Source organism: Oryctolagus cuniculus, chromosome 7 (genome assembly GCF_964237555.1).
Source record: "Oryctolagus cuniculus chromosome 7, mOryCun1.1, whole genome shotgun sequence".
In the NCBI taxonomy this organism is placed as follows: Eukaryota; Metazoa; Chordata; class Mammalia; order Lagomorpha; family Leporidae; genus Oryctolagus; species Oryctolagus cuniculus.
In genome coordinates, this window is record NC_091438.1 from 11538914 (window position 1) to 11551510 (window position 12597).

The 12597-nt window shown below is 41.5% G+C and overlaps 1 protein-coding gene across 9 annotated transcripts in view; it reads left to right on the plus strand.

Annotated features, from left to right (window-relative positions):
• LMBR1 (limb development membrane protein 1) overlaps positions 1 to 12597 on the plus strand; it is a 163619-nt gene that overhangs the window by 26228 nt on the left and 124794 nt on the right. For all 9 annotated transcript variants that reach the window (XR_011390276.1, XR_011390275.1, XR_011390277.1 and 6 more), the window contains 2 exons: positions 9519 to 9591; positions 11596 to 11635. Coding sequence is in view for 4 of the 9 variants with exons in the window: in XM_002715020.5 (XP_002715066.1) it covers positions 9519 to 9591; positions 11596 to 11635 (113 nt within the window). In the remaining 5 variants the exon portion in view is untranslated. Of the gene's footprint in view, positions 1 to 9518; positions 9592 to 11595; positions 11636 to 12597 lie in introns of those variants that run through there.

The following is a 12597-nucleotide window of genomic DNA, read 5'->3' on the forward strand; positions in this document are numbered from 1 at the left end:
CAGTAGAAGATGGTCCATGTCTTTGGGCCCCTGCACCCACGTGGGAGACCCGGAAGAACCTCCTGGCTCCTAGCTTTGGATCGGCACAGCTCCAGCTGTCGTGGCCATCTGGGAAGTGAACCAGCAGTTAGAACACCTCTCTCTCTGTCTCTACCTCTCTCTCTCTCTAACTCTTTCAAATAAATAAAATAAATCTTAAAAAAAAATACAAATGGCCAACAAATATGTGAAAAAATGCTCAACATGGCTAGCCATTAGGCAAATGCAAATCAAAACCACAATGAGCTGTCACCTCATCCCTGTCAAAAAAAGAGAGTGACAAATGCTGGGGAAGATGTGGAAAAAGGGAAACAGCATTGGTGGGAATGTAAAGTAGTGCAGCCGCTGTCTAGAACAGTGTGGAGATTTCTTAACAAATAACAAATAGACTTGCCATGTGAGCCAGCAATCTCACTACTAGCTACATACCCAAAAGATATAAATATTTATATATATACTTATATATAGCAGCTCTGTTCACGATAGCCAAAATTTGGAATCAACAAAGGTGTGTATCATCAGATGAAAGGATAAAGGAAACATGATATATATACACAGTGGAATAGTACTCGGCTATAAAAAATAATGAAATTCTACCATCTGTGGCAAAATGGACACAACTGAAGGGCATGATGTTGAGTGAAGTAGGCTGACACAGACAAATATCGCATGTTCTCCCTTATACATGGGACCTAAAATTAAAAAAAGGAAAAAGAAATGCCTATGTATATCAATATTGTTGCAAATATAATTTCTGTGAAACTGTGTATACCCTTTGTCAAACCAGTGGTTAAGAATGTTATGCTATTGTAGTTTTAATTATCTATGATTACTTTAAAATTTGTTGTATATGGTGGTTAAGAATGTTATGCTATTATAGATTTAATTATTTGTGATTACTTTAAAGTTTGCTATATATGGGTAAAATGATCATTTTTCCATTTAATTACTGTTTATAGCCACTTACCATGTTCTCACTAAGCTAGAGTCTTTTTGCTTTATACTTCTTAAACTTCTTCTTCTTTTTTTATTTTTGACAGGCAGAGTGGACAGTGAGAGAGAGAGACAGAGAGAAAGGTCTTCCTTTTTGCCGTTGGTTCACCCTCCAATGGCCGCCTCGGCCGGTGCACTGCGGCCAGCGCACCGCGCTGATCCGAAGGCAGGAGCCAGGTGCTTCTCCTGGTCTCCCATGGGGTGCAGGGCCCAAGGACTTGGGCCATCCTCCACTGCACTCCCTGACCACAGCAGAGAGCTGGCCTGGAAGAGGGGCAACCGGGACAGAATCCGCCACCCAGACCAGGACTAGAACCCGGTGTACCGGTGCCGCAAGGCGGAGGATTAGCCTAGTGAGCCACGGCACCGGCGCCGGCTCTTCTTAAACTTTTATTTGGGGGCTGGTGCTGTGGTCTAGTGGGCTAAAGCCTCTACCTGTGGCGCCAGCTTCCCATGTGGGCACTGGTTCGAGTCCCAGCCGCTCCTTTTCTTATCTGTCTCTCTGCTGTGGCCTGGGAAAGCAGTAGAAGATGGCCCAAGTGCTTGGGCCCTTGCACCCACGTGGGAGACCTGGAAGAAGCTTCTGGCTTCAGGTTGGCCCAGCTCCGGCTGCTGTGGCCATTTGGGGATGAACCAGCGGATGGAAGACCTCTCTCTCTATTTCTTCTCTCTGTGTATAACTCTACCTCTCAAAATAAATAAAGGATTTTTAAAAATATTTTATTATTTGGTGAAGCATTAAGCCTTTATTGTAATGTAAATTTAAAATATGTTATCTCAAAAACCAAAAATAGAAAAGGAGAGGGAAGGATGGTTGGAGAGAGAGAGGGTGAAGAAGGGAATATCATGTTCTCAGAATTGTATCTACAATTTATATTGAAATCTGTTAAAGACTAATTAAAAATTAATAAACAAAGTTGATGGTGGTACACAACATTATTATCATCACTTAGAGTCCATAGTTTACATTAGTGTTTATCCTTAGTGTTTTGCGTTCTATGGGTTTGGAAAAAAATGTAATGATATGCTTCCCCCATTGGAGTAGAGTAGTTTTATCTGCCCTAAAGTTCTCTGTGCATTTCTTATTTGTTCCTCCCTTCTGCAGCCCCTGGCAACCACTGATCTTTTGCTATTTTCACAGTTTTACCTTTTCTAGAATGTCATACAGTTGGAATCAGATTGGCTTATTTCCCTTAGCAATAGACATTTAAGTTTCCTTCATAGGTTTTCATTGCTTGATGACTTTTTTTTTTTTTTTTTTGGTGTGTGTTAAGTATTGTTCCATTGTCCAGATGTACAATATTTTATTTCTCCATTCAGCTATTGAAGGATGTCTTATTTGTTTCTAAGGTTTGGCAATTAAGAAAAAGCTATTGTTTGCACATAAGTTTTTTTTTAAAATATTTATTTATTGGAGAGGCAGTGTTACAGAGGCAGAGACAGAGAGAAAGGTCTCCCATCCACTGGTTCAGTCCCCAAATGGCTGCAATGGCCGGAGCTGTGCTGAGCTGAAGCCAGGAACCAGGAGCTTCTTCTGGGTCTCTTATGTGGGTGCAGGGGCCCAAGGATTTGGGCCATCTTCTACTGCTTTCCCAGGCCACAGCAGAGCTGGATCGGAAGTGGAGCAGCTGGAACTAGAACTGGCACCCATATGGGATGCCAGCACTGTAGGCAGAGGATTAACTACGGCATCACAGTGCCGGCCCCTGCACATAAGATTTTATTTCCTTTGGGTAAATACCAAGGACTGTGATTGATGCTAGATCATGTTTTCTAAATTAAAAAAATATGGCATATCCACACTATGGGATACTACTAGTAACTCAGCTGTTAAAAAAATGAAATCCTTTCTTTTGCAACAAAATGGACGCAGTTGGAAACCATTATACTTAGTGAAATAAGCCAGTCCCCAAAAGACAAATGCCATATGTTTTCCCTGATCTGTGGTAGCTGATAGAGTACGTGAAATGTATTGTGTTGGAGTGAAGTGGACGTTTTGAGATCTGATGATTGTTCGCAGCCTTGTCTCTATACTGTTGAGGCACAGTGTTTATTTCTTCATACTATTTGTTGAGCTCCTTACTTAGTGTTGGGTTTACCTTAGTAGTATAAAGTAAACAAAAACTAGATCTTTGTAAAAATTTGGGAATAGGAGAGGGAGGTGGAAGAAGGGTTTGAATGTGGGTGGGAGGGAGAGAAATATCACTGGGTTCCTAAATTTGCATGTATGAAATACCTGAAACTTGTACACCTTAAGTGAAATTAAAAAGTATGGATGCTGGTTTGAGTCCCGGCTGCTCCACTTCTGTGAATGTTTCTTGTAGTAGTTTGTTCCTGGAGCTGGTAATATAGCATAGTGGGCTAAGCTGCTGTCTGTGATGCCAGCATCTCATGTGAGCACTGGTTTGAATTCTGGCTGCACCACTTTTTTTTTTTTTTTTTTTTTTTAAGATTTTTATTTCTTTGACAGGCAGAGCTACAGACAGTGAGAGAGAGAGAGAGAGAGAGAGAGAGAGAAAGGTCTTCCCTCAGTTGGTTCATTCCCCAAGTGGCTGCAACGGCTGGAGATGCAGCGATCTGAAGCCAAGAGCTTCCTCCTGGTCTCCCATGTGGGTGCAGGGGCCCAAGCACTTGGGCCATCCTCCATTCCCTTCCCGGGCCACAGCAGAGAGCTGGACTGGAAGAGGAGCAACCAGGACTAGAAACGGTGCCCCAACCGGGACTAGAACCCGGTGCCCATATGGGATGCCAGCGCCACAGGCGGAGGATTAACCTAGTGTGCCATGGCGCCGGCTCCTGCACCACTTCTGATCCAGCTCTCTGCTAATGTGCTTGGGTAAGTGGAAGATGGCTCAAGTGCTCCCCACAAGGACCCCTGCTGTCTAAGTGGTAGACCTGGATAGAGTTACAGGCTCTCGTCTTTAGCTTGGTCCAGCACTGGCCATTGCAGCCATTTGGGGAGTGAACCAGCAGATCAAAGATCTCTCTCTGTCTCTCTGTTTCTCTCTTTATTTACTTGAAAGGCAGAATTAGGGAGAAACAAATACATCTTTAAGAAAATAGTTTGTCCCATTTGTGATTATTGATTTAAATATACATGGTCCTCAATTTATGATGGGATTGTGTCCTGATAAAACCTGTCATTAGTTGAAAAGTATTGCAAGTTGAAAACATCCATATTACTTAATCTGCCAAACATTGTAGTTTAAACAAGGCTACCCTACACATACTCAGAACACTTATATTAAAAAGTGTTAACAATGGACATAGGCTGAAGTTGGGCCCAGTTCTCACACACAAAGCCTATTCTGTAACAAGGTATTCTATAATGAAATTGTATCTCATGTAATTTACTGAGTACTGTACTGAAAGTGGTACACAGTGCTTGTATGGTTGGTACAACTTTGTATGATTGTAATATTGGAAGTCATTAACTTGAGCCATTGTAAGTTTGTGGCTGTACAGTCCAATCTTTTATTATATTATTTTCATAGCTATTTGTGTCTTGTCTTTAGTCTGAATTTAATTTTTAACAATATAATATGTTAACCCTATTATTAGGTTACCTGTGACTTGTAACTGGGTCCCTCGGCTCCCCAATGTCTAACTACTCTTAATCAGTTTCAGAACTAAAGCTGTGTGGCTCCGTGGGAAGTCCAGATCATCTTGTCTCTGGGTTAGCTGGCATAGAGGATGCGTGCCCGGTGTGTGTTTCTGCTGTGAGCTCTGGTAGCATAGCTCTGTCTTCCCCGACCAGGATGAATCTTCTGAGTACCATGAGATGCGCTTTTTTTTTTTTTTTTTTTTTTTTTAAAGTTAGGAATTTCCTTTTGTCCCCACTGGGAATAGGGAAAACAGGAGGAGGCATTGTTACAGCTTGATTTTGTTTTGCTCATGTTTGAGGGTCTGTTTTTCCAGAAAAAGACTGGTTCCTTTGGAGAACAGGCTGTAGTCTGACCTTTGGAACTAGACAAGTAGTCCAATCAGTTCTATGATTTTTGTTCTAGTCTGATATAGTTACCATGTTTTTATTTTCATAGTGGGTAGCTTTTATTTCAAAGTTGGTGCTGTGTGTATTTTAAATTGTTAATCTTAATTCTATTCTTCAATGAATTGCTGTCAGTCTTCATTCATTTTAGTTCCTTTTTGTCCAATTAATTATCATGTCATGAATATTTCTGCACTAACTCCCTGGGACTAACTACTGTCTTCCATCTTTGAACACTGACTGTAAAAATCCGTAAACTTCCTTTTATTACACAAACTTCTATTCTTCCAACTTTCTTGGTCAGGTAATTTCATGGCAGGCAGCTGCTTCTCTGTTGTGAACCTGTCAGTTGATTGACATCTCCACTCCTCCTGTTCATCTGTCTGTCTTAGGCTTCATACCCCCACCCCACCCCCCACCTACTTAGGTTTCATGGCCAGTCATTTCATTCACTATTGCTAATATTCTAATCCAGTGCTTCTCAAATTGTAGTCAGGGGATTCTTGGCAGTTGATGGTTAAAACCCTGGCGGCAGATGCTGTTACCTGTGAAGAGTGTGTGGAATTAGAATACAGAAGGGTGCAGCCCAGAAATCATAGAGAATGATAATGCTCAAAGGCTGCTGGGAAAAGGGAAACTAGTGAAGGGAATTGGGAGACCAATCAGAGAAGCAGGAAGACTGCTGACAGAGGTCAGGTAAAAATGTGAAGTGTGATTTGACTGTTAGGTCACTGTTGACTGCTGCCAAGGCGCCTTGAGTTGGTTGATGGGTGTGAAGTCAGATTAGTGGTTAGCAGAGTGAGTGGGCGGTGAAGAGGTGGGAGTGTGCAGGTCCAGGCTGCTATTTTGAAGTGCTTGGTGGTAAGGGGATGAGAGTCTAGGGTACTTCTTAGAGTTGCCAAGCTTCTGATGTTTCCTGGGGACTCCATCTATACAGGCTGCCTTAAAGTGCCATCCGGTCACCAGGGCTTGCCTGTACCTTAAAGGCCATTTAATGTCACCTTGGCTCTTATATTTCTCTGTACTATATATTTATTCTCCCATATGACTTATAAACCTCTGTTACCATTCCCATATATAACCCTGATTTGATGGACTTGCTTCTATTGCACTGAGAAAATAGAAGCTATCAGAAAGCATCATTATGTCTTTATGTTTATCATCATGTCTTTATGTTTCTCCCACAAATCGTAACCACTTGTATCTGAACTCAAATATTCTGTCTCCCCCTACTCTTCCTTTTTACTATGGATAGATTTCTGTCACTCCCTCAACTTTGAACACATTACTTCAGCATTCTCCCTTTTCTTTCTTGCATGAATAATTTTTCTCTGCTGGATTATTCATTCAACCATCTCCAGCTTGTCTGTGTCTCATCTTTAAAAACAAAAAAAACCTCCAAAGCAAAACTCTTCCTTAACATTTCATTTGCTCTCCTGATAATAAAATTCCTGGAAGGAACTGTCCACTTGCATTTCTGTTCTAATTCCTCCCCACCCCTTCCTCAGCCCACTTCAGCCAGGGGTTACCTCTGCTGCACCAGAAAAACGATGCTGTCAGGGTCACTGATGCCCTCCATGGTACTAAATTCAGCTGTCAATTCCCAGCCTTCATCTTATGGCCCGTCAGCAGCATTTGACACTGTTGATAATTCCCTTTTCCTAAATAAGCTTTCTTCATGTGACTTTCAAGATGCCTGGTCTCTTGGTTTGCCTCCTCCCTTGCTGGCTGCTGCTTCTCATAAAGCTTTTGCAGATCCTGCTGTCAAGTTAACTTCAAATGATCTGAGAATTGCAGGGCTCTGTTCTCGGACTTTTGTTTTCTGGCCATATTCACTCCCTAGGATCGAAATCTTACCTGGTTCCAGGACTTCGCCATTTGATGGTTCTCTTTCTTTTTAAAGATTTATTTTTTTTTTTATTTATTTGAAAGACAGTTACAGAGAGAGGTAGACAGAGAGGTCTTCCATCTGCTGGTTCACTCCCCAGATGGCCGCAAAGGCCAGAGCTGTGCTAATCTGAAGCCAGGAGCCAGGAGCTTCTTCTGGGTCTCCCACGTGGGTGCAGGGGCCCAAGGACTTGGGCCATCTTGGACTGCTTTCCCAGGCCACAGCAGAGAGCTGGATTGGAAGAGGAGCAACTGGGACTAGAACTGGTGCCCATATGGGGTGCCAGCACTTCAGGCCAGGGCATTTACCCACTATGCCATAGCGCCGGCCCCTCTTTCTTTCTCTTTCAAGATTCATTTGAAAGGAGAATTACAGAGAGAGAAGGAGAGAGAGAGAGAGAGAAAGAAATCTGCTGCTGGCCGGTGCTGCGGCTCAATAGGCTAATCCTCTGTCTGTGGCGCTGGCACGCCGGGTTCTAGTCCTGGTCAGGGCGCCAGATTCTGTCCCGGTTGCCCCTCTACCAGGCCAGCTCTCTGCTGTGGCCCGGGAGTGCAGTGGAGGATGGCCCAAGTGCTTGGGCCCTGCACCCACATGGGAGACCAGGAGAAGCACCTGGCTCCTGGCTTTGGATCAGCACGATGCTCCGGCCGCAGCGCGCCAGCCACGGCGGCCATTGGAGGATGAACCAACGGCAAAAGGAAGACCTTTCTCTCTGTCTCTCTCTCTCTCACTGTCCACTCTGCCTGTCAAAAGAAAAAAAAAAAAAGAAAAAAAATCTGTCTGCTGGTTCACTCCCCAAATGATTGCCATGGCTGGGGCTGGGACTGAAGCTGGGAACTTCATCAGGGTCTCCCATGTGGGTGGCAGGGGTGCAAGCATTTGAGGCATCCTCTGCTGTGTTCCCAGGTGCAGCAGCAGGGAGCTGGGTTAGAAGTGGAGCAGCTTGGACTCGAACTGGCATTCATATTGGATGCTGGCATCGCAGGCAGCAGCCCCTGGTTCTCATATTAAAAAAAAATTCTCGCCGTCTAGCTGCCCATTCAGCTTCACCACCTTTGTGAATAATAGGTATTTCACATTCAACAGTGCAAGTTGGGCTTTTAATTTCTCTTCCTAAACTACGCCTTTGTAATCTTTCCTTACTCAGGCCAAGAACCTTGTGTTTATTCTTGCAAGCCCTGTCAGGTTTGCTTTGAAAACATACCCAGAACTTGATCACTTACCGCTTTCACCCCCCAGTCTGAGTGACCTCTCTTCTGGATTATTTGCAGTACATTCTTTCCTGATCTTCCTTTCCAGGCTTCTGTCCTTGACCCCATTCTAGTTGGGTTTCTACATAGCATCTGGAATGAGCCTTTTGCCCAGTTTTAGATGGTATCACCCCTCTGCCCAGAATCCTGTGGTGGATTGCCATCTCATTCAGTTAAAACCCAACACTTAGTTGTACCAAGTCCTGTGTGGTGGCTCCCATTACTGCCTGACCTGATTTCTTAATTCCCCCCACTTGTTAGAATACACCAGAGCTGGGGCTGGTGCCGTGGCTCACTTGGTTAATCCTCCACCTGCGATGCCGGCATCCCATATGGGCACTGGGTTCTGGTCCCGGTTGCTCCTCTTCCAGGCCAGCTCTCTGCTGTGGCCCAGGAGAGCAGTGGAGGATGGCCCAAGTGCTTGGGCCCCTGCATCCGCATGGGAGACCAGAAGGAAGCACCTGGCTCCTGGCTTTGGATTAGCACAGTGCTGGCTGTGGCGGCCATTTGCGGGGTGAACCAAGGGAAGGAAGACCTTTCTCTCTGTCTCTCTCTCTCTCTCTCACTGTCTATAACTCTACCTATCAAATAAATAAGGAAAAAAAAAGTAATAGGCTCCTAAAATTAAAATATTAAAAAAAAGAATATACCAGAGCTATTCCTGCCTCAGACCCTTGACACTACTGTTCCTTTAAGTTATCTTTTACTTACTTGAAAGGCAGAGAATTAGAAAGCAGGTGAGACAGAGATGTTACCTGCTGGTTTATTCCCCAAATTGCCCACAGTGGCCAGGGCTGGGGCAGGCCAAAGCCAAAAGCTGGAAACTCAGTTGAGGTTTCCCACTTGGGTGGCAGGGACCCAACTCCTTGGGCCATCACCTGCTACATCCCAGGGTGCACAGTACCAGAAGGCTGGAGTTGGGAGTTGAGCCAGGACTCAAATTCAGGTGCCCCATAGGATGTAGGCATTGTAGCCGCTTCTTATTCACTGTGCCAGTCGGCCTGCTCCATCTATCATCTGGCAGTTTGCAGTGCCAGCGATCTTCAAATGTTTTTGAAACTTTTAGTACATCTTAATATTAGGTAGGGGTATAGCCTGGTTTTTTATATTTCTACATGATTTTGGAAACCATTTGATGAAGTTATGCAAAGAAAATTGCTATTGGGCTTCCCCCCCATAACGGTATTAAACTGGGCTAATTGACTAATTGGTGTAAATTAATACTGACTTTATATTAGGAGAATGTCATTGTATCTTTTACTAATTTAAATCCTTTCTTCCTACAAATACCAAAGGTATGTCTTCTGTTAGCAGAAATTTTGCAAAATATAAATGATCTGTTAAATTTGTTTTGTTTCAGATATGTTTTCTTCTTTTTGCCATTCTCTACATTGTTTCCTACTTCATCATCACAAGATACAAGAGAAAATCAGGCAAGTGGAAACGTTTTAATTAAAACTTTGCTCCTAGTGCCAGATGGTCTAGGCCTGCTGTACAGGATGTGTCAGCGCACTTGTGGGCCATGGCCTGTTGACTGGGCCGGTGATTGAAGTAAGCAGTTGCCTGGTCCCAAGAGCACTAAAAATAACCTTCAGGGAATTTGACTACTCTTAGGGTCACCTTCTTAGAGCAGACTACTTGTTTATCACAATTCTTAGGTGCAGCTAAGAATAGTGCAGGACTGTTGAGTATCTGAGAAATTCCATAGTTTCTGAGGGAGTTTGATTTCTGCGACTGGCCCTGACTTTGAGCACGCTTCCTCCCCAACCCCATCCCTTCTCTGATTACTAGAGTTTATTTTTCCCCTCTAAACAGCATAGAATTTGTAGTCTCTGTAATACTATTTACTCTTCCGTTACATAATATTATTTATTTCATATATTTCCTTATCCAGCTAGAGGGCCCGCTGTATTCCTTCTTAACAATGAACTTTGTGCTGCTTAGTTTGCAGATTTTTAGGTCAAAGTTTTATAAGTACCTAAGCGATTGCTTTTCTGCCTTCTGTTAAATCTCTGCCATTTTTAAAGAAATCTCAGGGTTTTCTACCTGTTGTGCTGGGCTAATAGTAGGTGTTATATGAATACTTAAGTATTTAATGTATTAATAATTAGTTGGTATTGATAGTACCAATTAAAATTTGTCAAACTTTTGGGAGAAATAAAGAAATAGCACTTGCTCTAGTGTATTACTTTAATACTATTACTTGGCTCTATGCCTACATTGAAATAGTCTTTGGATTCTGTAATTTGAAAATTTTAAAGACTTGAATATTCAAGACAGAATCTTAGCTATTTTTAAAGACATTTTGACATGGTTTCATAGACTATGAGTACAACAAGAAGAGGAAAAAGAATGAATGGGTATGATAAGCAGGAACGTTAGAGATATATAAAGATGGCTTTTAGGATACCCAAAGAGCTGTAGGCAAGTAGTGAGGACCCAGCACCTGGCTGGTAGTGTGTTGGAAATATAAATGAAGGATATGGAGGGACTAAAATGTTCAGGACTTGACGGTTGACTCGATGTGGGTATAACAGTATAAAACAGTATAAAAATGAATCATGACTATGTGTGTATATATATATATTCTGTACTCCTTTGGTCATAAAACTATTTGGGGCAGTTTATAATTAAGTATGGAGATTGAACTAACAGAATGGTCATTGACTCTGAAGCAGTTAGTGTCCAGAATTCCCGAGGCCTAGGGGGAGTGGGCCTTTGAGGACAAGGAGGGGCCGGGAATGTTTTGTTGTGCAATTGGGTATAGTCTCTTTAGTTGATTAGTGTATGTGAGAAGATAAAAGAGATGGCTGACGTGAGAGAAGAAGAGAGGAGGGTGCCTGGGTATCAGGGTGAAGGCCATCTACTACTAAAAAAGATACTCAGAGTTTGATATATTTGTTTATAATTTAAATAATTATGAATTACTGAGGCAGCGTATTCAAGGTGGTTTAGGATGATCCAAGAGAACCTTGTTATTACAATTACTAGTGATGAACTCAGATTATAGAAAATCAGATGAGTTTTTAAGATTCTGAATTTTAATTTATAAGGAAAACTTATTGGCTATTGTCAGTAAACAGATTTCACTTATTAGCAGTTTCATGTAACATCATACAGCGGTATGCTTCATGGTGGTCCTAAAGTTCTACCAAGTGTTATCTTTTTGAACTAAATATTTGAAAATTTTAAATTTTATATGGTAGTTTTGTTAATCAGGAGTTTTGATTACTACAAAACACTCTAGTCTCTAACCATGTACTGTTCTGTCTGATTTAATGAGATTTGAATTTGGATTTGTTTTGAAATAAATGCAATTATATTTGAAAGTTCTTCATTTCAGTAGTTGCTTTTTAATATGTTTATATTTTAAAATAAATTAATGAAATATTTTGTTGAAAGATAAAGGAATATTAATGCCTTGAACATTTTTGCAGATGAACAAGAAGATGAAGATGCCATAGTCAACAGGATTTCGTATGTATTTAAAGTTTGTTCTGTTTCCAATTCTGAAATCATTCTTGAAACTGAATCGAATTTTTTGATAGAATATGGGACAAATTTACCTTCAGTATTACAACATCTTTATTGGTATTAATCATATAATTGAAAAGCACATATAGGCAAATACATATACATAGATAATTGAGGACTATCTCCTGTTGAAATTTGCTTGTTTACAGAACTGATGGATTTCATCATCAGAGGATTTAATGAGGAGATAGGCTTACATTTAGGAAGATTTCTGGATCACAAGAAGGAAACTCTTGAGTTTTTGGATGGTCTGCTGAGAAGACTGTGCTGGTCTTAAAGGCAGTAGACATCTCTTCTGGTTAATTGACTGTTTACCTGCTGCGAGGCAGGGAGGCGAGCCCAGACTGTCCAGTAGGTTCCTTATGTATTCTGACAAGAGATGGTAGAAATAGCCTTTACTTATTCTGAGGTATCAAACTGGATGAAAAGCAATGAATTCTTTTCCATTAGATTTTGATGGATTAAAATGTGAAAATATACAATGTACCTTCATAGGAAAGTATCTGAATGCCATAATTTTTATTGATACTTTAAATTTTTTGGAATAATTTCAAATTTTAGAAAAGTTAGAAGTTAACTACCAAGAACTTTTTCTCCTGAACTGTTTGGGAAGTTGCTGACCTGAAATTCCATCCCTTCAGGATTTTTTGTTAATATATAATTCCTTTAAACAGTACAGTCTCCTACATAGCTAACCAACAACCATCAAAATAAGAAATTAACATTGTTACAGTACCACTCATATCCCATTCAAACTTACAAGTGGGGTTAATGTCCTTTATAGCAAAAGGATCCAGTTCAGTATCATGTATTGCATTTAACTGTCATGTTCGTAAGTCTTCTTTAGATGCAAGTCCTTTTCAATATTTGAGTATCCTTGACCATGATACATCTGAAGACTACAG